Source organism: Canis lupus, chromosome 16 (assembly GCF_048164855.1).
Source record: "Canis lupus baileyi chromosome 16, mCanLup2.hap1, whole genome shotgun sequence".
Classification (NCBI taxonomy): domain Eukaryota; kingdom Metazoa; phylum Chordata; class Mammalia; order Carnivora; family Canidae; genus Canis; species Canis lupus.
In genome coordinates this window covers 10,839,270-10,866,150 of record NC_132853.1, presented here as the reverse complement: position 1 = coordinate 10,866,150, position 26,881 = coordinate 10,839,270, and the positions used below count along the sequence as shown (strand labels likewise).

The 26,881-nt window shown below is 58.6% G+C and overlaps 1 protein-coding gene and 1 long non-coding RNA gene across 7 annotated transcripts in view; both read right to left on the bottom strand.

Annotated features, from left to right (window-relative positions):
- VAV2 (vav guanine nucleotide exchange factor 2) overlaps positions 1 to 26,881 on the bottom strand; it is a 168,586-nt gene that overhangs the window by 125,506 nt on the left and 16,199 nt on the right. For 5 of the 6 annotated variants that reach the window (XM_072778566.1, XM_072778569.1, XM_072778572.1 and 2 more), the window contains exon 2: positions 10,559 to 10,675. In XM_072778566.1, coding sequence (XP_072634667.1) covers positions 10,559 to 10,675 — 117 coding nt within the window. Of the gene's footprint in view, positions 1 to 10,558; positions 10,676 to 24,213; positions 26,287 to 26,881 lie in introns of those variants that run through there. The other variant, XM_072778567.1, reaches the window with a different exon arrangement.
- Positions 21,265 to 24,207, bottom strand: LOC140605942 (uncharacterized). The gene is made up of 2 exons (XR_012008461.1): positions 22,512 to 24,207; positions 21,265 to 21,551 (listed from the first exon to the last, which is right to left on the bottom strand). It is a non-coding gene; the product is annotated as an uncharacterized lncRNA (long non-coding RNA).

Here is a 26,881-nt window from a genome sequence, read left to right as displayed (position 1 = left end):
AGTCGGTGAAGCATCTGCCTTCAGCTCAGGTCATGGTCTCAGGGTCCTGGGATCAAGCCCTGAGTCAGGCTCCCTACTCGGTGGGAGTCTGTTTCTCCCTCTCCTGCTCACTCTCTCTCTCTCTGCTCTCTCTCTCCAATAAATTAGTTAAATCTTTTATTTTTTATTTTTTTAATTTTTTAATAGATTTTATTTATTTATTCATGATAGAGAGAGAGAGGCAGAGGGAGAAGCAGGCTCCACACCAGGAGCCCAACACAGGACTCGATCCCGGGACCCCAGGATCGTGCCCTGGGCCAAAGGTGGACATTAAACCGCTGAGCCATTCAGGGGTCCCCAGTTAAATCTTTTTAAAAACTCTATTATAAATAAAAAAATTTAACTCAAGATGGACCAAAGACCTAAATGTCATAAAATGATAAAGCTCTCAGAAGTAAACGTAGGAAAAAAGCTTCATGACACTGGATTTGGAATGACTTGTAGACAGGATGCCAAAAACAGAAGCAACGGAAGAAAAAACAGCTACATCTGACTTCATCGGAACTACAATCTTTTACACATCCCAGGATACTCTCAGAAGAGTAGAATGGGAGAAGAGTACCCGTGAATCATAGACCTCTTAGGGGTTAATTGCCAGAATATATAAAGAACTTCTACTACCACTCAACAACAGGGAACTGATTGGAAGATGGGCAAAAATACAAAAATGGCCAATACGCACAAGAGAAGATAGATGCCCAACATCATGAACCACGAGGGGAATGCAAATCACAACCAGAGTGAGATATGATTTCCCGCCCACTAGGGGCTATCTCTCTCTCTCTCTCTCTCTCTCACACACACACACACTAACCAGTGCTGGCGAGGATGTGGAGAAGCTGCAGCCCTTGTGCCCCGCTGGTGGGAATGCAAAGTGTGCAGCCACTGTGGAAAATATCAGAGCGGTTCTTCAAAAAAACTAAATGTGGAACTACCATAGGATTCACAATCCCACTTCTGGGCCGATGCCCAAAAGAAAGGAAAGCAGGATCTCAAACAGGTATTCACACACCTGTGTCCGTGGCAGCGCCATTCACAATAGCCAGGAGGGAGAAGCGGTTCAAATGTCCATCCACAGATGACTGACAGGTACACGGTAGCGGGTGTGTCTGCACAACAGATTGTTACTCGACCTTTCAAAAAGAATGGAATCCTGGGGACACTTGGGTGGCTCAGCAGTTGAACGTCTGCCTTTGACTCAAGGTGTAATCCTGGGCTCCCCACAGGGAGCCTGCTTCTCCCTCTGCATGTGTTTCTGCCTCTCTCTCTGTGTCTCTCATGAATAAATAAATAAAATCTTTAAAAAAAAAAAATGGAATTCCGGCAGGTGCCACGACGTGGGTGAGCTCTGGACATGGATGCTGAGTGAAAGAATCAGACACACGAGGCCACATGTGATCCGATTCCATGCGTAGGAAACGTCCAGAAAAGGCAAATCCATGGAGACAGGAAATAGATGGGTGGTTGCCAGGGGCTGGAGCATGGGAGACGGGAAGCAGGAGATGGGGGATAGGAGACAGGAGTCAGCAACCTTCTGGGGTGACGAAACAGTTGTGAACAAGACCATGGCGATCGGATCGCACACAACACCCCAAACACACTCAATGCCACTGGAACATGCAAAAAAAATGGTTATAATGATCAATTTTATGTTATGTCCATTTTATCACATTAAATTTTTTTAAGAATTAAAGTTGGGGCACCAGGGCTCTGTGGGTGCATCTGCCTTCGGCTCAGGTCCTGATCCTGGGGTCCTGGGATCGAGCCCCACGTCAGGCTCCCTGCTCTGCAGGGAGTCTGCTTCTCCCTCTGCCTCTGCTCCTCCTACCCACCCCACTCATGCATGCGTGCTCTCTCACTCTCAAATAAATAAAATCTTAAAAAAAAAAGAAAGCAGATTTTAAAAATACATAAAAAAATAAAGAATGAAAGTCAAAATGGACCACCCAGGATACAGAGCCGAGGGCTCCAACCCAAACTCCCTGATCCCTGAATGGGACAGAGGGTGGGAAGCCTGTGTTGCACCCTTGCTGGGGCGGAGCGGGGGGGGGGGGGGGGGGGGTACAGCTCTTGGAACCACCATGGGGCCTCTCCCCCAACACAGTCATTCCGCACTCCTTGTGATTCAGGGGAGCCGCCCCCCATTCCCAAACCCCACCCTGCTGCCAGTGCCTGGTCCCTGATGGCCACAGCCCCTCTGAGCCTTTGCAAGAACCAATACTGCCCGAGAAGGGCCGCCCAGGGTGCCAAGAAAGGACACCTTGTCACCATTAATTATTCACATTTTGCTACTTTTTCCCTCTAGCCGTAGTCCGTTCTGCAGTTTTTGCTGCAAACATCAAACTGTCAAGGCTTCAAAAGAAACCATGTCTCAGGGCACTGGGGAGAAACAATTAACCAATTAATATTTAATTAACTGCGGACAGACAAAAATGCACACATGAGTCACGCCAGGCTGAGCTGAGAAAATGCTAGCTCTCAGCCACTTGGGTGGGGCACACCGGGTAAAGCAGACTCAAGAGACAGGATGACACAGACCCCCACCCGACCTCTGCGGGGACGACAGGCACGCCCCTGACAAGCACCACCAATGGGGCATCCAGGCAACGGGGGCTCACCGATGGGGAAACTGAGACCCGGCAAGCAGCCACCTGCCTTCATGCAGCGAGGCCTGGGCACACCCTCCCCACCCCATCCCCGGCCTGTCAGGTGTGTCAGCTGCCACCACACGCACCCAGACTCCAGGTCCCCGAGTCCTCTCCCCCCAGAATGAACCATGAGCAAGCAGGGCGCCAACAAGCAGTGGTTGCTCCTCAGTCAAGGCCCCTCTCAGACACCTAGCCAGGTCTGGATGCCACAGCCTCCCCGGGACCCCGCCCGGGGCTTTGGAGGCACCAACACAAGGGCCCAGGGGCCCCTTGGCCTCACACACTGGCCCTGACCATCCCACACCGGGGCCAGGCCCAGACCCCTCAGGGCATGGCCTGTCACCCCCCCACACACACACATGCCACCATGGAGGCCGCGGCAGCCACCAGTCACATCTGGAACTCCCACGGGTCAGGAAATAGCGGGGCCAGCATTGGAGGGCCTCTCTGACTCCGCCCAGATGCACGCATGCACCTGCGTTAGGTTAGGTGCGTGCAGGGGAGCGTACATGTGCGTACGTGGGGGGCACACCCAAGTGTTGCAGGTGTGCCGGGGGCTCTCCCCCTCTCCAGCAAGCGGTCCGAACCACCAGCCAGCAGGTAACAGGAGGCACCGGCGGGAGGCTGCTCCCACTCCCCATGGCCTCAGTTGGTGTGCAGCCAACTCGCAGGCCAGGGCCTGGCCGACCACAGGCAGCATCCCCGCCGCGCCCGTGTCCAAGAGGCCTCCACACTCCACACACGGGTGAACACACAGGAAGGCAGGAGGGCACACGGGAGGCGGCGCGGGGCCAGGGTGCAGCGATAAGGGGTGTCCGATCGATACCGAGGCCACCTGCCACCTCCTCCCCCAACCAGACAGCGCCCGGGGACACGATCGTTGCTGCAGATGCTAAGAAGGGAGATCATTGCTGCGGCTGACACAGCACAGGCTGGTGAGGCTGGTGGTGGCAAGAACCACCGGCTGCACCCTGCCCCCTGCCAAGGCCACCGGCCACCTGCTCAGCAGGGGTGGGGACAGGGCACCGCCCTGAGGGCTGTGGGCTCCGACAGCAGCACGCACAGCCACACCCTGCCAGGTCCTACTTCACAGTTCTGGGGGCGGTGCAAACCCACTTTACAGATGGGGAGACTACGGCCCAAGGGGGTGAGGGGACATCTGAACCCAGCCCGGGGCTGTCTGGGCCCCACTCCGTCCGGGGCCCTGAAAGCTGTCTCAGTGGCCCCACTTTCACCCAGCTTCTAGAAGCCCCAGCCCTGCCAGAACAGCAGTGGGAGGTATTGATGGTGCAGAGGGGGTTATGGCAACCGCAGGAACACACAGCGGGACAGCAGGGCAGAGCAAGCCAGTTCCGTCTCGTGGGCCAACTCCAGCAGACTGCTGGGGTGCTGAGGTGTGTGCTGAGGGGCTCAGTGGGCAGATGCCTGCCCTGGGCCCTGGGGGGTGTGGGCCAGGCCTGCCACCCCCGGGGGGACCAAGTGGGGGTACAGACAGGCTGACAGATGAGGGTGCCAAGCAGAGCCAGGGGCTGGAACTAAGGCACAAGAGAAGAGGAAGGGCACCTGTGTCCTAGAGACAGAAGCCAAGCAGGCATGGGGCAGGGCTGCAGATCCAGGCTCTACGTGCCCTGCCCCCCACACCCAGGACATCATCCCGTCATCCCACAGGTGCGACCAGGCCTGCGCCCCAGAGCCCCAATCCTGGGGAGGGAGGTCCTGGGCTGTAAGGGACCACTGCTTTCAGACTACATTTTTTTTTTTTTAAGATTTTATTTATTTATTCATGAGAGACACAGAGGCATACAGGCAGAGGGAAAAGCAGGCTCCATGCAGGAAGCCTGATGTGGGACTTAATCCTGGGACTCCAGGATGACGTCCTGGATGGAAGACAGGGGCCAAACCATTGAGCCACCCAGGGATCCCCTCAGACTACATTTTTAGCCTCTTGGGAGCCCTTTATTCAAGCAAATAGTCAGGCAAATGCTATATGGAAAGCAGGTAAGAGTAGGCTCACTCTGATTCGGCAGGCCCTGCCCTCCCTGCCTCCTCCCAGCCTCCTGAGAGACCCAATGTGGTTGGAAACCCACTGCAGGTGGGAATCATCCACATCTGCTCTGACCTTCATGTGCAAAGATAAGCATTTGCTGCCCTGCGTCTTTCAACAGCCCACAGCCAGCTCTCTCCTGTTTAGTCCTCTCTGGCCTCTCTCCAGACAGCGTTGAGCCTCCACGCTGTCCCGCCGGCCTCCACACTGGCCTGGCCTCCCCGCCCTTCAGGGCTCCCAGCACATAGCTGCCTCACCTGGCAGAAGGGAGGGGGCGGCAGGATACCCAAGAACCCACCTCTGCCAGCAGGACCCAAACAGGCCCCCGGTTCCACTGTCGCTGTGGGGCCCAAGCAAGACGCATCTCTCTCTGGGCCCCAGTTCCTCCCTACTTGATGAGGTCCCCGAAGGATGGACGGCAGGAGCTTGTGGACCTCAGGAAGCCGGGAAGGAGTCCCGCACCTGCAAGCCACTGCGACTGGCAGGAGGAGGACAAGACGGGGCATGCGGCGGGAGGCAGAGACGGGGCTCCCGATGAGGCCCAGCTTCCACACTAAACCAAGGAGCGGCCTGTGGGTCCACCCTCCAGCCCTGCTGAGGGCCAGCTTTCACAGCCTCTAAAATATCTGAAGCTAGAAAATGTCATGAATAATCAATCGGGGAATTAAACCCACTTGTCAGAGGGTGTACAGATCTTCCTCTAGGGTCGTCGGCTCCACCCAAAGGGAGGCTAAGACAGCTCAGCTGACCAGGGGCACCTGCACATCCCAGGCAGCACACACTGGAAATGGGTCCTACCCCGGGGGTAGGTCCTTCCTGGAAGGCCATCAGATGCCCAGTCTCCCCAGGCTCCAGCAGGGCAGCTGACCCACCCAGGACACCAGGGACCCTTCCAAGTCCCCAACAGAGGCTTCCCAGGCTTCTCCTGTAAAAGCCACACATTCGGGCAAAGGCAGACTGGTGCCCTGGCATGCCGGGTTCGACCCCAGACACCTGGGAGACAGACGTGACCAAAGTCCCCATGGCCAGGAGGTGGAGGGTGACAGGCAAACCGACAAAGTATGAGTTGCTTAGACAGGGGAAGGGCTGCACCCGAGGGAGCAGGCAGTGAAGGGGGTGCACCACCACTCTCAGTAGTGAGATTGGACAGAGACCCCCAAGAGGGGAGGAAGGCGGCCCTGCAGCTATGGGGAGCAGGCGGGCAGCCTGCAGGTAAGCCCAGGAAAGGGAGTGAACATGGCAGGAGCAGGAAGCAGGAAGGCAACCGCCTTCATGTTATCTCTGCAGAAAGGAAAGCTCGAGGAGCTTTGTATTTGCCAAGTCTGGATCCCCACCCCGGTCTAGTGGACAGGAAACCCCTCTCTGTCCTGCTGACCACCTCCACCACTTTCCCCAACAGAACCCACACGAGAGAAGGCTCAGGCGGGAAAGCACCTGGCTGGCTTCCCCTAGTGAGCAGGACTCGTGCCTTCAGTGGCTGGCTGCACCCAGGGCTCCCACAGCCCTCGAGGGTCTCCAGGGGTCCACCTGCCCACCCCACCAAAGCCTCCTTTGTACAATCGATAGCACAGGAACTAATCTGGGTGTCTGCTTCGAGGGCAAAGGCCATGCAAGAATTTCTCTCCATTTTATCTGTGGCATAGTGAGTGCTTCACAAATACATGGTAAATTAAGTGCTTAATGGATCGGTGGATGGTTAGATGGATGTGTGGCTGGGTGGGTGGGTAGGTCGATGGATGGGTGGCTGGGTAGGTGGATGGGTGGATAGGTGGGCAGGTAGGTAGCTGGGTAGATGGGTGGGTGGGTAGGTGGCTGGCTGGCTGGGGGGGGTGGGTAGGTAGATGGGTAGGTGGCTGGGTAGGTAGACAGGTGTGCAAATGGGTGGGTGGGTGGGTGGACGGAGGAATGAATGAATGCACAGATGCCTTTTCTCCCCAAGGAAGGACTCCCAACAACACTGGGGGATGGAAAGCTGAAAAGTAGCTATTTAGAAAAAGAACAATGAAACCAGGACAAGGACAGGATCCCAATACGACAAACCTTAATTTCCCACCCCCCCCCCAAAAAAGGGAAAAAAATCTCGAAATTTCTAAAGCAGCCTGAGACTAATTAACCAGCTACTCCATAAGGATCCTTTCCACTCCTGAATCCCATGACCGTAAGCAGAAGACAACCAGCAAGGAGAGAGAAAGAAACCTGCCCCTCCAGGCCCTGGCCCTGCACACCAGGCCGGGGCAGCCCAGCACCAGCCAGTCCTAACCCCCTTCCCCAGAGTCAGCTTCTACTTCACCCTCCACACAGGCTCACGGGCTCTAGGCAGGTTCCGGTCAGCAGCAATGAGACCTGGCTCTAGACCTCAATCCTTTAACACCCCCTAGCCTCACCCACCCAGGAGATGAAGGGTCAGTTCTGACCCTACAGAGTGTTGTGTCCAGTAGTGGAACAGACGCTGCCTCCCTGCCCACTGGAACTTTCATTGCTCCAGGGCCAGCAGCGGGGGTCAGGGGGCGGTCTCGTCTTCATGGTCTGACATCAGTGAGAACCACCAGGCCCATCTGGAACAGCCATGCTGTCCCAGCTGAGCTGCTGGAGGCCAAACAGCGAATCCGGGGCCGTGGGAAACCTCCGCAAACATCCCTGATGAGATGCACAGAACCTGCACCCTGTCTCTGTACCCAGAGGGACTGTGCACAAGGAATTCCTTGCCAGGCCCATCTCAGAGGATAACACCTGAATAAAGAACCAGCCATGCTCCCCGTCAGCAGCCTGCCAGCAGCTTGCCCTCCCCATGCACTGGGGCGCCCTGCACAGCGCCCCACTCCAGCGGTGGGAGGGTCCCCATGTCTGGGTAGGTACCAAGGAAAGCAGGCCAGCCACCGGCTGGGGCTCTGCTTGTGTTCTGTATCCCATCCCTGGACATCAGGACGGATGAGCCAAGCAAAACAGACTTGGGACAGTGGCCCCCCACGGGGAGAGCATGTACCAGCACCCTGAGCCTCCGCTGGCCCCTGGCCTGGAAGTACTAACCAAAGTTTATCTTGGTAAGAAACATGTGCAGGGCAGGAGGAGCTCAATGAGAAGGACGCTTAGCCGGATGGATGGGGAGGACGGGGCAGGAAGGGCAGGTCAGGCTCTGCCTGGAGCCCCACGTGGCTCCTATGTGGCTCCCACACAGCCAACAAGAGGTCAAAGGATCAATGAGAAGGGAGGCGAGCTTCCGGGGACATTCGCCTGGTGCTATGTGCTCCACAAACACAATTCTACTTCCTGCTCAGCAGACCTTGGAGGGTGGTGTCCTTGCCACCATTTCGCAAGCAGGACTCAGAGAAACTGAGTCAGTCACTTGGGCACAGCTACCTGCTGGACTCGAACCCAGCCTACAAGGGTCCACAGTCCATGTGCTCAGCTCTCTGGCTCTGTCTTTCCAAAAAATGTAAACTTATTTTATCAGTAAAAGAGGAAAAAAATCAGAGGCCTGAGATCTCTGAGGCTCTAGTTCCATTCCAGCCAAACCTGGGGGGTTTGGGGGAGTGTGGGGGGGGCAGTGACACAAGCTCAGCATTTCAGGAGCACCTACAGAGGGCAGGGCTCCTCACCACCTCCACGGCCAGGCAAACGGAGGTCAGAAGCACCGTGGCACCCGCCATGTCATCCAGCCAGGCTGCAGGGACAGATTTTCAAGGAGTCCACCTGGAGCATCACAACGTGGAGAGCAGAGGTGGGATGGGGGAGCTCTCTCCAAGCCCTGCTCTTCTGAAAGCCGAGACTGCTCCGAGCAGGGTACGAACCAAGCCCCCACACGCAGCTCAGCACCCAGGTCTGGGGCATCACAGCACCTCCATTCCCCACGCCCCCCACCGTGGCTCCCGGTCCAAAGCCTGGGTACACTCCTGGGCTCCCTCAGCAGAGGCCACAGAGAGGCAGCGCCTGGCCAGCGACCGTCCCAGTGCGCCGTGGGCAACCAGAGGCCGGCTCCACGCAGCCCCTCTGCCTGCAGCTGGGACATCCTCGGAGCCAAGCAGCTCCACTGGAACCTCTGATGAGCATGAGGGGCACCCCCTTGTGAGCTGCGTGGCCACGCAGTTTGGTGGGTCATATTCTGAGAGTTCGATCCAAGTTTATGTACATCTTACATTGCATTCAGCTGCAGCAAATCAAAACCAAAGTGGAATTATAGACGGGATCATCTGCATTTTAACCGCCAGCCAAGAAACGAATTTGGCCAGTGTATCCTTTTTCTCCGTATGCTTAATTAGCCGTTCAATGCATGAGTACATACATGCCTGTATGTTCCCGAGTGTGCACGTATGTGCATGAGGTAGGACATGTGCATGACTGCGGGTGTGCACGAGTGAAGAGTGCGTGCATATGGGCGCGTGGGTGTTCCGGAGGCCCCTTCCCAGAGTTCAGATCCACTGGGTCCCCACCTGCCCAGGACACTGCTGTGCAGAAGGAGGAATGGGGAGAGGAGATCCAATCCACTGGAAAGCAGCTCTGCAGGAACTGAGAAGCCCACTTACAGGAAAGGACACCTGCATGGTGCTCCCGCCCAGCACATGTGCCCCAGGGCACTGGGAAGCACGGTGGCCTGCAGTCCCCACAGGGTCGCCGCAGCAGCAGGCACTTGGGTGAGCACTTTCGGGGGGGAAACAGAAACCCCGAAGTGGTGATCACATAGGGACAGGCCCCCGGATAGTCCCTGGATCTCCTTTCCAATGAATTCAGAACTAGGGGATAGTGCCATCAGGCCAGGTGGCTCATGGGAAAGTCCTAGGTACAGTAATGTGACACCTCGCAGCGCCTTAAGGAAGCTCTCCTCTTGGAACAGACTTCTCACCATTTGCCACAGCAAATACAAAATCCCCACACCCTCCCCAACACGTCTCATAAATCATGTATTCATAGAACACTTCCTCAAACACCCAGGCCCCGAAAATGGTCCTCAGATAAATTAAGCAGTAAATATCTTCTGCTATTTCCCATCAGCAGGTAGGAACTGGCTCGTCGGGTCGTCCAGAAAGCGGCTGTTGGGCAGTGCCTATGCCAGCCACCTGGGGAGCTCTCTCAGCCTCAGAGAGCACACGGACACGGGGCACCACCCGGACTACGGGCAGCACAGAATGAGATCCTCCTCAGCCTCCATCCATCAAAAGCTACCATGGTCCCCAGCCCAGCCATTTAGAAGGAGTGACCTGGGACCTGCCGTGCTCTCAGATGGCACCTGACATGTCCGGTCGCCATGAAGGTGGGCTCAGCACAAAGCCAGCTCACCCAGGAGCTGAAACCCCTGCCAGCCTTCAGACCTTATACCTGCCTGGCCTCAGGTACCTTGGCCTGCGCCAGCAGGGTTTCTGCAGGACAGTCACCAGGTGACACGTCTGAGAACATGGGGAGATTTTGGAGTCATTTGCCATGGGCCTAGGGGATCACCTCCAGGAAAGCTTGGGGTTCAGGTAACCACCCCGTCCTTGCCCAACACATGCTCAGAGCCAGAGACAGCTCTGCTTGCTTCAGGCCTAATCACCATGGCTCCTCTCATGAGCCATGATAAATGTACCTGCATCATCTCAACCCAACCCTCAGGAGCCGGGCCCATCACCTGCCCCACTTCCCGTCATGAACTGGAGCTCTGTCCGAGTCCACACCCCACTCTCCTCCACCCTCCTCGGTTCTCGATGCTTGACCACACCCTGGGTGTCGTGAGCCCACCCGAGGGTGGAAAGGCCCATGCGCTCTGGCACAAAGGGGCCGGGCCTGTCCCGTCTGGACCCTGCACTGGGTGGGCGCTTGGCCACTGCCACCAGATACAGGGGAAGAGACCACTCACCTTCCCAAAATCTCGGACGTCGAAGAGGTCAAAAGGGTCAAACAGCTCGCTGTTTCTTAGTCCAAATTTATCGTGGCAGACTTTGAGGAAGGTGCGGATATTCTTCAGGCAGAGGAACTAGAAAGACAAGAGAAGGGCACTGAGCACAGAGGGTCTGTAAGAAGAGTGGCCGTAATGGTAGCTGATGCTGGATGCAGGAGCCGGCACAGACCGTGCAGCCCTGCCCGGGAAGCCTCCCTCACCTTCGCAGTCCCACTGGGCCGGACATCACGGGCGCCCCCGGCTCACCTTGGCCACTACCCATGACCCTTTGTCCCTCACCCCTGCCCAGAGGACCCTGCATGGACGATCATGACTGGAAACACACTGGTCTTGAGTCAGCAAAAACAGAGCATGAACACATATGCACACTCACGCACACACACACCCACCACCTTCCTGGGCACAGACCTGCCCCGGTTATTTAACCGAGAGCCAGGAGCCACCCCCATGGAAGCCATCTGCTGTGGAGCCCAGTCACGGCGGGAGGCCAGAGGACCCACAGGGGCCAGAGTTCCCAGAGCATCATCAGGGCACCTCCTCCACCCAGTACCCTGACATCTGAGCTCCCACACTCACTGTGCTTGGCAAAGCAACTGGGGCAGGAAGTTTAGGGTTGGAGGCTGAACAGAATCGCGGGCTGCAGTCCCCACGAAGGAGATGCTGGTAAAGACGCACGGGGGTGGCAGGCCAGGTGGCCTGAAGAGCAGGATTTGGAGTGGCTCCAGCCCCAAGTTCTAGTCCTGTCCACTGATTCCCACTTGCAAGACCAGGGACAGTTGGCTTGGGCGCCTGGGTGGGTACCCAGATGGCACAGTGAGCGCTGGGGGTGCCAGAGTGGTGCGCCCACCCAGTGCAGTTGGCAAGGGCATCCCCAGGGCAAGGCCAGCAGCATGCACGGCCGACAGGTCTCTGAACCTCAGAGTGGTCATCCTCATCACTAACCATTCCCTGAGGCCGAGGGCTCGACAGAGCGAGACCTGCACAGTGTGTGCCGCTGCTGGAAATGCAGATGCAGGGACAGATGGGAGACAAGGACAAGCCAGGATCGGCAGCTACAGCCGGCCCAGCAGGAACCGAGCAGCATCACCCCTGCCTGGACCGAAGGCAGTGTCCACCGCGCACCCCAGAGCTGGGCTGTCAGTGGTCACAGACCATGCAAACTCCCTGGCTTTGTGTGCATACAGTGTTTCTGAATGTGCAAGAGCAAACCACCGCCCCTGTACCCCCAAATCCCCGAACAACTGAGTGCTTGTAAGAACGAGGACACCTCCTCCCACAGTCAGAGCACCAACACCAGCAGGTCAATGCGGATCCCACACATCCTCGTACTTACTCACATTTCTTCAATAGGTAAATGACAACCACGATGCCCTAATAGCAAAAAACATCCCGGCCTCAGGTCCCATGATGTCAGTGGCCATAACCCTTTCGTGTCCTCGAGCCCACAACAGTATGCTCCCACGGAACATTCTGGAAGGACAGCTGCGTTCTGTGCACATGCTGTTCACATGGTAGCCCCGAGACACACGTGCCCACTGAGCACTCAAAATGAGGCCAGTTGGACCGAAACACTACATTTCTTTAACTTGTGTTCTAATTAATTTAAATTGAATTGCTACAGCGGCTGGTCTGGGCCAAAAATGCGTCTCAGTCTTGTCTTGTCGGATCTGATGCTTCTGAAGCACAGGGATGCAAGAGGACAGACACGGGATGAGTCCACTTACACAAGGCACCCTAATAGCTAGGCTCACAGAGGCCGGCAGAACCACGGAGCCGGTGGGGGTGGCTGGGGAGCCCGTGTCACCCAGGGACGGCTTCAGTTTGGGACGATGACCAAGTTCTAGAAGTGACAGGTGATCGTGACCAAACACCATGAATGCTCCTAATACTACTGAATTGTACGCATATTAAAAATGCTTAAAATTGGGGATCCCTGGGTGGCTCAGTGGTTTAGCGCCTGCCTTTGGCCCGGGGTGCGAGCCTGGGCTCCCAGCATGGAGCCTGCTTCTCCCTCCTCCTGTGTCTCTCTCTGTCTATCATAAATAAATAAATCTTAAAAAAAAATGCTTAAAATTGGGATGCCTGAGTGGTTCAATGGTTGAAAGTCTGCCTTCGGCCCAAAGTGTAATCCCGAGGTCCCAGGATTGAGTCCCACATTGGGCTCCCTGCATGGAGCCTGCTTCTCCCTCTGCCTCTCTCTCTCTCATGTGTCTCTCATGAATAAATAAATAACATCTTTTTTAAAAATGATTAAAATAGTAAACCTGGGGGGCCCCTGGGGGGCTCAGTTGGTTAAGCATTCTACTCTTGGTTTTGATTCAGGTCACGATCTCGGGGTTGTGAGATCAAGCCCCACGTCAGGCTCCGGGCTCACCAGTGTGTCGGCTTGGGATTCTCTCTCTCCCTCTCCCCCTCTCCCAACCCTGTGATAAAACAAAAATTTAACTAAAAAACAGAGAGAGAAACAGACCCAACAAGAAGGCCACGTGCTGATACGGGTAGAATCTGGGGGCACTCCCACCCCGAGGATGGCCAGCGATGGCCAGCAAACCGCTGGAAGGGGGAAGGGGCCCCAAGAGAGACAGCCAGACCCACACCTCGACCTGCCTTCCAGCCCCAGAGCATGAGGATACGCCTCCGTGGCTCTGAATCCCCCCAGACTGTGGGCACCAGCAGGCCTCCCCAGCCGCACCCCCAGGTCCTGCCCGCCCTGCAGCCTCGGCCTGGCCCTGCTGCTGTCCGAGCATCACCCGGCTCCAATTTCCACTAAGCACCCACATTGTGTCCTCCTCGGCCTCCCATTTTTAGAGTTAATTACATGGCTCCTAACCATAATCGCAGCCGGGGAGGCCAGGCTTCCTTTCGGGGCTCAGAACAGGCAGGCGCCCTTTGCCCTGCGGGCACACTGTCTGCCTGCCTGGCCCCTCCCCCAGCGATGGCATCAGCCCCAACCTTCGTGGACTGAACCCCGCACAGCTCCAGGCCAACAAAAGGCTGGCCCCAGGAAACTGAGGCACAGACAGGCTCAGACCCCAGGGAGGGGGCGCAGCAGAACCAGGCCCCACTCGGAGGTGGAGGCAGAGGCATCCTCATGGAGAGCTTCCCCCATGCCCAGCAGGCTCTGCTGCTCTGCCGTGGAGCCTTTACTCCCCATCCTACAAACATTCACACCATTTCTCAGGAGAGGAAATAAGGCTCCCAAGCAGAAGGAGGTGGAGCCCAGATCGGAACCCACATCTGCCTGCCGTGAAGCAGTGAAAGGCCTCAGAGAGGACGGGTGTCCCTGAGTCCTGAGGCCTCCGACTGTCCAGTGTGCTTCGCACAAGCGTCCCTCTCATAGCTGGCATGCCTGGAATGAGGGGACACACGGTTACCCCCCGCTCCATCGTCCTACAGTTAGGGGACTGGCCAGACACAGAGAGGAGCAGAGCAAGGAAGGGCCGGCCCTGCATCCAGACTCCTGGCCCCCAACCCTTTCCACTCAGCAGGGGCGGCGGGCCTGCTGCTTCTGCGGCTCGCGTGCACTCGCCTGGCTGTTGGCCTCTCCATCCCCACTGCCCCTAGGCCAGGAGGGCAGAGGGAGGAGGCCTGGCCCATCAGAGGCTCACAGTCCCTTGCTCACAGCAGGGACAGCTTCAGACTCTGGCAAAGAAACTCCCAAGGGCAGGATGGGGAGAAGACACTGCAGGCACATCCCGGCCACAGGATGAGCGATGGCAGGAGAGGGAGGTGCAGACGGTGGCCAGTGCAGGCCAGAAGCTGATCATCCTTGTCCTGTGGCCACAGAAGGCCTGGCCGAGGGCTGTGTCCCTGTGGCCTCGGGGGTGAGGGGCTGTCTTCCCTTTGCTCAGCCCACCAGGCCCTTAATGAAGGGGCAGCCATAGCCTCACATTTAGCCCCGGAAGTCCAGCTAAGTGACCACGACAAGGGTCTGTCCCAGGACAACTGGCCTCCTGACAAGCGACAAGCGGCCCAGAGTGGTTGCCCCCACCCCACCACGGTCTGTTTAAGGCACCACCCCGCCCCCCCCAGCCCCCAGCCCCAGCCTGCAGGGAGGGCCCTGGCCATTGTGCCAAGAGTGGGCCGCCCATGCAGTGGACTCCTGACCCCTCTGTCCCACCCCCTCGTCAGGCTGAAATCAGATTAGTGAGGACACACAAGCTCTGTGCCCAGCCGCCCCCACCAGCCTCACAGGGCCTGCTGTCCTCTGTCAGCTGTCATTCGGCCCTCAAAAGGCCAGCCCAGTGCAGGGATCCGGGATGTGAGAGGCAAGGCCGGCCCTGGGAGCCATGACCCCACGTCTGAGCTACAAGGCCCTGGGGCATCCCGGGCGGCAGGCTTCCTGGTCCACTCCGGCTGCTTCTCTTACGATCGGAGACATTATCTGCCCCACAGGGAGACATGGAGTGACCTGGAGGACCTGGCCACGGGGTAGGGCAGCCCTCAGACCTACCCCTGTGGCCTCTCCCGTGACCCCTGGTGGGTGGGCTGGGGTGGGGAATCGGACACCCTGCCCCCAGAACTCACATCCACCCGGCATCCAACACGTACGCCCAGTGCCAGGGGCTTTGATTTGTCCCCACGTTCCCTCAGGGGCTGCTCCCGGACTTCAGCACCGAGAGGCAGGTGCAAGAGGGGAAATTGAGGCCCACGAGGGGAAGCCACCTGGTTAGCAGGCTTCTGCTGGGGATGGGCAGTCGGAGCAAAGAGTCCACGGAGGGAGGGAAGGAGGTAACGGGGATGGGTGCTGACGGTGTGGCGGGCAGCATGCCGATGTGCTCCAGTGCACAGACCCACCCAACACCTGCAGTGACCCTATGAGGTGTGCAACGTGATGACCCCATTCCACAGACAGACAAAGTGAGGCTTGGAGAACTGGTGAGGATGAGGGGAGCTCTCAGGGGGGCCCTCTCCACCTGTCACAGGGCCTGCCCCAGGGGAAGTCCCACGGCCACCCTGCTAGTTGGGACAGGGGCCTGCTGCTCCCAGCAGTGATACCCAGCCAAGCTGGGGCCCCACAGGGAAAGTCCCAGGTGGACTCCCCAGATCCCCCAACCTGCTCCTGGAAATTGCCACTGATGTGAAAAGCTATTCCCTTTGGGCCCCCAGGGAGGGGCCCCGGCTGGCATCCCCAGCCCACCAGCCCCCAGAGTCCCATCTCCAGACCCGCAGTGGGCATGTCCAGTAGGAAGAGCTCTGACCTGGCTGCTCTGACTCAACAACCACCTGTCCTCTCCATGCCTGTCTTTCCACTTGTAAAACACAGAAGGAAAATCCTGCCCTCTGAGTCCTAGGATCTGGGCCCCTCACTTTAGCAACGGCCAGCTGACCCTGGGGCCATCACCCTCAGGACATCCTGAAGTCCCTGTTCCCAGAGCTTCCCTGTGACGTCATAGCCTGGAAGAGTGGACGCAGGGGATAGGCCCCCAACGGCCCCTGCAGGGCCCTGTGATCCACACGCAGGGCCAACCTCCCTCCCGGACAGAGTCAGCAGGGAGCAGGGGAGAGTTCACAGCCCAGGTGGCCTGGGCCCTCCGTCCACACCTCTGCTGGCTTCTCACTATCAGCCTCAAAGCTGCTGCTCAGAGGCGGGTGGGGGTGTGAAGAGATGAGGCGGCCAAAGGCCTCCAGGAGATGGTATGTGTGTGAGGCTCGCTGCTCACAGCGGACCCCAACGGGACATGGGGGAGATGAACACCCTCCCCACGCCGCCTGCTGCAGAGAGACCCGTGGACACCACAGCCCTGGAGGGGGAAGGAGGGAGACCCCAGCTATCAACACAAAAGGACTCAGCCTTTACAACCCCTGCTCTTCTGGGGGCGGGGGGGGCGGTCCTCCATATGCGAATTTCCACAGACATGGCAGAGAGTTCCTAAAGTGTCTCAACGAGCGGCACTAAAGCTGTGCTTCACCGTGACAAATCGCACGCCGTCCCACTGGAGCAACCCTGACCGCCTGGGGCCGCGCTGCCGATCAGACGCTCTGACTGGCAGCTGACATGCCTTTGATCAATAAAAAATGGGAAAATGAATTAACTTCTTGTTTTATTTATGCCATGCTCGTTCCAAAAACCTTTAAAATGACTTCATTATTATTTAACAGATGCAGCATGCTGGAATGGATCTTTCAAATCTGGGGCCCTTGGGGTAAACAAACAGGTGGCCTGGAGGTGACGGCTCGCCAGCCACTGCGTGGGACAGACACAGAGACCGTCTTCTCCCCTGGGTCCCAAACACCTGGGATCATTGGGGGCTTAATATCTAGTAAATGAAGGAAAGAGCGTCCATGAGGCACACGTGCTGTCCCGAGGGCCAACACTCCAAAACGGGCCCCACTTTCCCCCAAGCAGCCATGATCCACGAGGGCTTCAGAGGCAGCCAGGACCTCACGGGCAGCCGCCACTGCTTGGGGGCAGCCCTCACTTCCCGAAGCGCCTCTTCCAAAAACAAACAGGTGGAACTGGGGTTGGCACGACCATATGCTCCTGTGCACGTCGGTGCCACCGGGGGCCTCTCCGCACCAGCCAGTCAGGGTCCACCCACTCACAGTGTAACAGCTCTGGGGTTGTGGGTCATTTATCACCCACTCCACTTGGGTGTAGTGGAGGGCCTCCAGGTGAGCCTCCAGGTCAGGGCACTGAGGCTCGGGTGGTCGGATCGAGGATGGAAGGCCACAGCCTGCGTGGTCAGCATCGACAGTGAGGGACTTCTGTCACTGGCATGGGGCCAAAGCCCCGTAACTGTCCCTTTACCAGGGGCCGGGGTGGCACTGCAATCCAGGCCTTGCTCCAGGCAGGGAAAGCACAGGCCCAGCAGGGCTCATCTGTGCAGCGTCGGGGGCTCGATCCCATCTGCACGGTCTAACAGGAGCTTCCTGCACTCAGGCCATGTCCTCAGCCGCAGGGGCGTCAGGAGCCAGGGCACAGGCAGGCTGATGGATAAACTGGGGCCGCCTCTGTGCAGGCCGGGCTCCTCTCTGGGAGGGAGGGCGGCACTGCCTTTGTGCAGCTATGGCTCTGCCAGGGGCCAGCTTCCGGCTCCCAACAAGCACCAGGCCCCTGAAACCCGGTGCACCGGGCTCCTCACCAACCGCCAGCCCGGTCTGTCTCTGTCTGTCTGCAGCCCTGGACAGTGGGAAGCAGGTTCTGAAAGGTCAGGAAACTCTCCAACAGGAGGAGGCATGCTGACGGTGAGCAAAGCCAGGCCAGGCCAAGCCTGTGGCAGCTGCAGATGATCACTCTCCATCCTGACCTTGAAGTGCTTCCTATCGATGCTGGGGGGCCGGGGGGGGGGGGGTCACCAAGGAAAATAACCCTGGAAAAGGAGCAGCCTGGAAACCCAAGCAGAGTAGGTGGATGGCTGATGCCCATTCCATCCTGTTGATGGACACTGGATAGGCGCCTACTGTATGCCAGGCCCTGCCCTGCGGTCCCAGGCTCGAGCACATGGGCAGGGGTGTGGCAGGGACCCCTGTAGAAACCACAGCTGTCTAAGAAAAGAGTCTGTGATTTCCGTCCAACACCTGGATGGAAATTGCTCCCAGGAGTCCTCAAAAGAACCGCCGCTCGGCCTAATGGCCTGTGTGAGCCGGAGGGATAAAGAGAGGCCGAGCTATCGAGCCTTTAAGGTCAGGGTCAGACCAAAGGTTTTTCTACAAAGCCAGCAGGAAATTGCTTTTCTAGGATGTCCCTGTGCAGCCAACCATCTCCTCTGAGCCGGCTTCTGAACACCGGGAGGTTCAAATCCCACTCTCCTGCTGCCTGGCTGCTCGCGGCAGGCATGGCTCAGAGAGATTAGCTCTGGGCTGCTGCCTGGGGCGCCCCCCTGCCCCCAGGACCCACGGCTGCCCTTCCCTCTCCTGCCCGCGCAGGCCACTAACACCGGCTCGCCAGCCTCCTGGGACATCGCCCCCAAGGACTCCACCAACTCATTTTCTCCACACAGAAAAGAGGCCTGCAAGGCCAACCTCAGAGCAGGTTCCTCTTGCCAGCGCAAGCTGGGCAATCCAATTCCGGAGGGATCCAAGCAGAACACGTTTGGCTATCTTTGTTTTCCTGTCGCCTGCTGAAATGAAAGCCAAATGCGTCCCTTAATGGGCAGCACACACCAGATTATTGCACTCCCGCCTGAGCGCGTGGACCTCCTTATTAGCCCTCCCTGCTGTGCTGCAGATATTGAGGGAAAATAAAACCAAAGCACCAGAGAGCTTCCCAAACAAGAGGGCAGCGAGAAGCCTCTCCCCTGCTCTGAACCAAAGGCAGACCCACCTTCCCTGGGAGGACGGTGATGCAGGAGCCAGGAGGCCCCTTGCCAGCCGGGTACGCACCCAAGTGTCAAAACCCTTCCCAGACAAGTGGCCCCATGGTCAACCGTTCTCTGGCAGGGGGAGCTGGCTCTGAGTGACGACCCCTGCTCCATGAGGAGCTGGCCGGGTACACACCCTGGAGAACCCCTGCTCCACTCTGGGGGATGCCCACAAAGCCCCGACCATGGGGAAGCAGCAGTCCCCCACAGGGCAGGGCCCAGGCCCACTAGGACAGCCTCACGTCCTTCCCCCATGAAGCCAATGTGCTCCGTGAGGCCCACGGCCAGAAGCCCAGCCTGGACATGGGGACCCCTCCACCTCCCCTCTCCAAGCCTTGGTCTCCTTCTCTGTCAGATAGGGTGATACCCACGGCAGCCACCACCAGGGGTGAGCCACGTCCCCCGCACCAGGGAGCACACTCGGACCTTTAGGCCGATCAGCTCTGCTGACCTTAACACGACCCGCGAAGCACAGATGGGATCCCCATCTTACAGATGAGGAGGCTGAGGCTTGAGGAAGTTATTTACCAAGTGCAAGGGGGTTGAAAGGCAGCCTCAAAAAGACATGTCTGGGTCCTGACCTTTAGAATCTGTGAATGCAATCTTACTCGGAAAACAGTCTAAGCAGATGTGATTCAGGATCTCGGGGTGAGATCATCCTGGGTTGGGGTGACCCTAAACCCCACGGCAAGTGTCCTTTATAAGACACATGGCAGAGTCCCAGGAAGAAGAGGCGAGGCCTTGTGAGGGCAGAGCAGGGATGGGAGGGATGCTGCCCCAAGCCAAGGAACACCTGGGCCCCCGGGAGCTGTGAGAGGCAGGGAGGACCCTCCCCAGAGCCTCCGGAGGAGCACGGCCCACACAACACCTTGGTCTTGGGGCTGTGGCCTCCGGAGCTGGCAAGCATGAATTTCTGTTGGTGCGGTCATTTATCACGGCAGCCCTTGTGCCCTGAACCACTTGCTCTGTGACCTGAACACAACATGTGAGGCACCCACAAGCCCTTGGCAAAGGTCTGCGGAATGCACGGATGGATGGATGGACAGAAAACTTGGGTTTTGACGAGAACCTGAGGCTAGAGTCCCGTGGCCCGCAGGGCCCCCATGGCCCCGCTCAGCTGGGAGCCCCTGCATCCTGCACCTGCCATACTGGGGCCCACACAGGGCTCTGGGCAGCCTGAACCCTACCTTCCTGCCTCCTCCTGAACATCACAGTGCCTGGTCCAGCTCCAGACACCCCTGCATCGAAGCGTGGGGCTCAGACAAACCCAGCCAGTGTTCACGCAGAAAGATTTGGGTCCAAATCTGACCCTTCCCCTTGCCACGCCCTCCCAGGGACGCCCGCCCCCGTGACCCCAGCTCCAGGCTGAGTGCACATCTAAAGTCTCCAGACCCCCCATCCAGTGGCTACGGGAGGATGCCCAGTCCGAGCCCCCCTGCCCTCTGTGAAGGCCACCCTCTCACCCCGGGGCTGCAGCCCACCTGGGGGCAGCTAAGACCCCCTACACATACTTGCACAATACGGCCTGATCATGCAGGTGACCTCCCATGTGTGGCAACCCAATGCCTTACACATGGCCTCCTTGAGGCCCCATCACCTTAGGGACACCAAGGGACACAAAACATTCCCCTCCACCAGGCCCGGAGTGCAGCAGAAAGCATCCCTCAAAGCAGCACACGGATGGTCGTGGGGAACCCCCTGCTCGGTGGACACCCATCATGGCAAGAAGGGTAAAGTTCCTGTTCAGTTGTCATTCCACAGCTCCTAGGAATTTCTAAGGGAGGGGGGAGGCCCCAGAATGTGGCGTCCCCCCAGGACACACACACACACACATACACACACACACGGCTAACATCCATCAGTCCACCCATCCCCACATGCACGCATGCACGGTCGAGGCTGCTGAATGTGCTCGGTCACCATGGGGGTCGGGGGTGACCCGCCAGTCAGCAAGGAAGGCCCCTTGATGGACAGCATCCATGCAGCACCCAAATGGGTGAGAGGCCTTGGCAGGCTGCCTCTTGCTCTGCAGGTGCCACCTCTCCCCAAACATTAGCAAGGGCCCAACGTGCCCAGAGCAGTAGCAGCACATAGGAGGTGCCCAGTGAAACCAGAAAGCGGCCCCAGAAGGCTGCATGGGGAGAGGGGACTCATTCCCTGCACGGAAACAGAAGGTCAGGCTGTGACAGCAGCTGAGAGCCTACTGTGCCCGGCTTGCTCACTCCACAGCTTCGCTGAGCCGGACGGGCTGATGTGTGGGGCACACGAGGGGGTGTGTGTGCTCAACACGTCTGTGTCGTGATGATTAACGCTCAGCATAAACACGTCTGCAGGTGGACAAGGACTCAGGGAAATGTGTTGTTTTATTTTTAAGATTTAATTATTTATTTGAGAGAGAGGGTGAGTGCACAAGCAGGGGAGGGGCAGGGAGAGAGGGAGAAGCAGCCTCCCCACTCAGCAGGGAGCCCCACACAGGACTCGACCCCAGGACCCCAGGATCATAACCTGAGCTGAAGGCAGACGCTCCGCCAACAGAGCCACCCAGGTGCCCCGCTGGGAAACGTTTTTTGAAGTCCGAGCAGGTGGAGAATGAGAGGCACACACGCTTTTCGGTTTTTAAACGCTCTTCGTGTTCACGAGCCTGCCGTCTGTGAACCATAAACCAAGTTTGCTTGGTGAGGAGAGAGGAAAGCACTTCCCCCTCCTGCTGCCCCGATGCTCGAGAACCCAGAGGGCTCGTCAGCCCCGGATTCGGGGACCGAGGACATCTCCCAGGCTCGGTCCGCAGGGCAGATGGCAGCTCTGTGGGTGAGGGAGGGAGTGAGGAGGCCCCACTTTCCTGAATCCCAGTCCGTAGAGCCTTCAACCTGTCAGGACCCCCGGTCCCTCCGGGGGCTTCACTCATCCACGCCCCAAACGTCCAATGGAGCAGGTGGGAGGGACCCCACGGGGAGTCACCCATCTGTGAAGCAGCCAGGGAGAGGGTCCAACCCCTGATGCCAACACCAGGCACCTCTCTCCTCCCCCCAAACCAGCCTCCCTCGCCCGAGAGACACCCGATACGTGTGAAATCTCAGCTGTGCCTTCTGAAGTTACTTCTCTTCCATTTTGTTCCCACGCAGGCTGCTGCCCACCCACAGACTAGCCAAGGGCTCGGAGAGGCCGGCCTGACCTCAGGGGGTAACTGCAGCCTCTGCCCTCTGGGGAAGTGCATACGGGTGCTCTTCCGAATCAGGAACTCGCATCCCCTGCCCCCTCTTGCTCACCCTGCGGGCAGTGAGGGCAGAGGGCACTGGTCGTGCACCTAGCTTGGTGCAGAGCTCGCTGGGGACCACGGACAAGTGTCTGCCCTCTGTAAGCCTTGGTTTCCCTGTTTGGTGAGCCTGACTGCAGTCCCTGGGGCCCAGGGAGGCAGACCTCGGGGAGAGGGGGAGGGGAGGGGCTCTGCAGCCTGGACACGGGCTCCAGAGAGACCCCCCACACACACCCACCAGGGGATCACTGCCGACCAAAGGGAAAGCAGGCCTGGGCAAGGACTCCAGCGGAAAGCAGTCCAGCAGCTCCTGAAAACCCTGACAGTAGAACCACCACTCGACTAGCAATCCCACCTCCGGTCTTCATCCAAAACACAGAAGGCAGCAGCTCAAAGGTGTGTGCACAGCCATGGCCACGATCCATCCATCAGCGGGTGATGGGCAGACAAAACGGTGTCCAGCCACATCGCGGAATATTATTCAGCCTTAAAAAGGAAGGAAATCCTGACACACACTGTGAGCTGGATAGGCATGGAGGACGGGGCAAGGTGCCGCGGGAGGCACACCCCAGGCCCTGGAAAGGCCAAGCAACAGACACTGCGGCTGGACGGAGGGGCGCACAGGGGTCATCTGGCGGGTGCACTTTCAGTTTTGCAAGATGATTGAGATGTGGAGTCATAGGGAGGGGACAGCCAGCCACACGACAGTGTGAATGCAGCCAACGGTGCTTGCCTGTGCCCTAACTCCATCGACCCCAGCTCTTCATTTCACCACCATAAAAAAACTGCTGGGGGATCCCTGGGTGGCTCAGCGGTTTAGCGCCTGCCTTTGGCCCAGGGCACGATCCTGGAGTCCTGGGATCAAGTTCCACATCAGGCTCCCGGCATGGAGGCTGCTTCTCCCTCCTCCTGTGTCTCTGCCTCTCTCTCTCTCTCTATCATAAATAAATAAATCTTTAAAAAAAAAAAAAAAAACTGCTGGCTCGTCAGGACCCCCACCCTATCCCGCATGCCCCCCCCATGCCATGGTCATTCGATGCATCTCAGGGCCCCCCGGCCCCTCGCGTCCCCAGCCACACAGGAGGGTCTCCAGCTGCCTCAGAGCAGCAAAACCAGCCTCTGACAGATATTGTGGGTCTGGGGACCTCAACGTCACAATGACATGGGCCTTCCCGGGGCGGGAGTCCACAAACTTTCCTAAGTCGTCTCTTCTTTTTTGCAGTGATCGGGCATTACTTTTAGGATTTCTTAAAAAGACACCTCCACCCTTGGCTGGCTTCAGAAGAGCGTCCTGTGAATGTGTTAAAAACCCAGCCAGCACAGCCTGTTTCTGAGGATGCGGCCTTTCCCAGCTCTTCTCCACCAGCTCTTCTTCACTGAAGAAGCTGCACTTTCTGGAAATTCCAGCCACTCAGAGCACCGAGGAGGCATGGGCAGCAGGGGGGCGCGGGGCCCATTGTCTGCCAGGAACAGCTGGGCTCTCTCCCCTGAACCGGGGTCAGGAATGTTCACAGCTGCAGACTCACCCTCCAGCTGCAGACTCACCCTCCGCCCCTCTGGGGGCGGTGGGGTGGGAGCCAAGCAGGGGAGGGAAGCTGTGGCCCAGGGGGCAGGGGGACAGGGGGGATGGGGGGACAGGGCGGGCACGCCTCCAGCCAGCCCACAAACGGGAAAGCTGAGCCAGAACTGGCATTTCAATGCAGGAGGCCAAGCTCCGCCAGGGCCCCACCTGCTCAGGGTCCCCAGGAGGGCAGGCTGCAGACGGGGCGGCTCACGGCACTCGGGGCCCTGGAGCCTCCGGGGCTGGGATGACCGGCACCAGCCACCTCACCAAGTGGGGAAACTGAGGCCTCCGCCCACCCTGCCCCCGTCCAGGCCAGTTGCCTGCAGGTCCCATCTGACTGTAATGGAGGGAAAGGTGCCTGGGATACGGCTCCCAGGATCAAACTTTGCTCTTGGTCTTTGCCCCTGAAAAAAAGAATGGCTTCTCCTACATAAGTGGGGGCCTGGAAGAAAAGAAAAACCCACATGAGCTCCAGCCCTCAAGCACCACTTACCATGTGGGGACTTTCTGCCGTCCAGCCTTTTGACGCTCTAGTTTTTGTTATTACAAAATTGAGCGCTGGGAACAGCATACAAGCCTGGGCCCTGGCTTTCCTCCCTGGCAGCAAGACACCCAGTGGCAGCCCGAGCCGGACGTCCAGGAGCCTCCCCGGGCCTGGCCCTGACGCTGGGCATTCAGCTGTTACCAGTTTCACCATCATATCTACACGATGGCAGACGGCTCTGCCCTCACAGGCCACTCCCACAACGGAGCCAAAGGTTCCATGTCGGCTGCAGGGTGACAGGACAGTCACCACCCAACAGCCCTCGGCAGAGACGGGCTCCACCACGTGAGAGCAGCAGGCGAATGAGGGCCCTGGGCAGCCCCAAGCACAGTCCCCACCTGCACGGGTGTGCTCACTAATCACTCACCCCTTCATCACCCCAAAGGCTGCCAGGCCCTACTTGGTGCCAGGCACGAGGGCACCCGAAGGACGGCACAGCCTTTGGCCCCTCCCACCATGGGAAGAGACAGTTACACCCAGGCTCCCAGGCTGGGCCTGCAAGGTGCCTGCCCACCCCGGTGCTATTTTCGAGAGAAGGGGGATGGCTGAGGGAAGTGAGAGTGCAGCGGAGCGGCTCGGGGTGGGGAGGACTGTGTGGCCCACCAGCTGCAAACCACAGAGCAGCCCTGCACAGGCCGGAGTACGGGGACCCAAAGGTAAGCCCCAGAGGTGAGAAGGGTCTGCTGGAGACACACAGGGCAGAGAGGACGAGATGGAGACAGAGATGGGATCGGGGGTTCTCAAGCCACGGGACGCATGGGGCCACCAAATGCAGGGGCGAGGTGTCCCCTCGATGGCGGGGAGGGACCATGCCCTGCAGCCTCTGAGGCAGCACAGCCCCCACCAACACCTGCATTTGGGGCCTCTGTTCAGAACTGTGACAGCTTCCGGTGCTGTCAGGTCTCCAGTCCAGGGCACGTTGGCAGGGCTGCCCCAGGACCCGCATGCATGGGGAGAGCTGGGCAAACCTGGCACCCCAGCCCCTGGGCCCACACCTGCAGGCACCTCTTCTCGAGGGACACTGCTCACTGCTCCACCATCACAGGAGGAATCAGGCACACATGTAAATCAGCTTTGTGACACCAAACCCACCAAGAAGAACACCCTGTTGCTGCCCCTCCCACGCCCAGGCTGAACCGAGAAAGTTCTGGCCCGTAGGGGATTTCATCATCTGGCCGCTAAAATGCTAACCACGAGAGACCAAGGCTTACTTCCCGCCTCCCGGGTCCCTGGAGAGGCCTCCACCTCCCAGCACAGGCCAGGGCAGCCCAGGGGCTAGGGACAAGCAGCCGCTCACCTGGGAGGCTCGCTCGAGGAGCTTCACCTCAAATCTTATCTCCAGGACGGCACTGCCAACAGCTTCCTCGAGCCAGGAAACCAGGCACAGCTGAGAGGAAGGGGAAGCTAAGTGCCTTCGCTTTCCTCCTCTCCAGAATTTGGCAGACACCGACAGACACAGAGCAGGGAGGTGCCCTCCGTGAGGGCCAGGCTCTCTCCTCTCCCCAGACAGCTTACTGCGTGGGGCCTGCTGCCGGCCCAGGCCTGTGGCACCCTGTGCATCTGACTACAACACCCTCTGTTCAGTGAAGGAGCCGTGGCCCAGAAAGGAGGCATCTTGGATTCTGAGACACGGGAATGTCTGAATCCAGATCCAGGTCCAGACTCAGGGTCCCAGACTCTGAAAAGGTGTCCTGGCCCAGAGAGGAGGGGTCCAGGTCCAGGGCAACACAGGGTAGCGGCAGCTCCCTCACGGTGGCATTGAGCCAAGCCCCCACCTTGCCAGGCCAGACGATGAAACGCATCCCTTCCCCCAGGACCAGGGCCAGCTGAGCAGGAGCAGAGCTGGGAGCACAGGACAGGGGAGGTCATGGGGCAGTGCTTGAGCCTAGGCGGAGGGGTGCAAGGAGGTGGAGGCAGGAGGCAGGAGGAGGGGAATGGTCACAGGGTTGAGTCCAAGGGGCTCTGAGGCTGACCGCAGATGCTTGCCCCAGGGGAGGTGTGCAGAAGGTGCGCAACACCGCCCACACCCCAGCAGACATTACTAATCTGTGGGAGCAGAGTGTGCCCCCCTCCACTGCCCACCCCCCAGAAGACATCACTCATCTGTGGGAGCAGAGTGCATCCCCTCCACTGCCCAGGTCCCAGCAGACATCACTAATGAGTGGGAGCAGAGTGGGCCCCCTCCACCACCCAGGTCCTGGCAGACATCACTAATCCACATGGCCGCTGAGCAGCCACACCCAGCAGCCCTCCCTGTCCTTCTCAAGCCAGCTTTTTGGGCAGGCCAAGCCGAGAACCAAATCTGGAACCCTCCAAGGAGGGCCACGAGTCAGTCTGTGCCTGAAAAGCCAAGGGCAGCGGAGGGGAAATGAGGAGTCCAGCTCCCCCGGTATCTGAAACCCCACCAAAGGTCTAGAACCCCCCCACACACACACTCCTGGCCACAGAGCCAAAGGGCTGGCTTGAGAGGAAATCAGCCAGGAAGGCATGGTGAGGCCTGGCTAGCTGACCTCTGGTTCCCACAAAATGCACAGGCTTCAGGGTGCATTTCTGTGTCCGATCCCCATGCTGGCCAGTCTGGAGAACTTGTCAGCCAGCAGCTCCGTGCTCTTTAAGA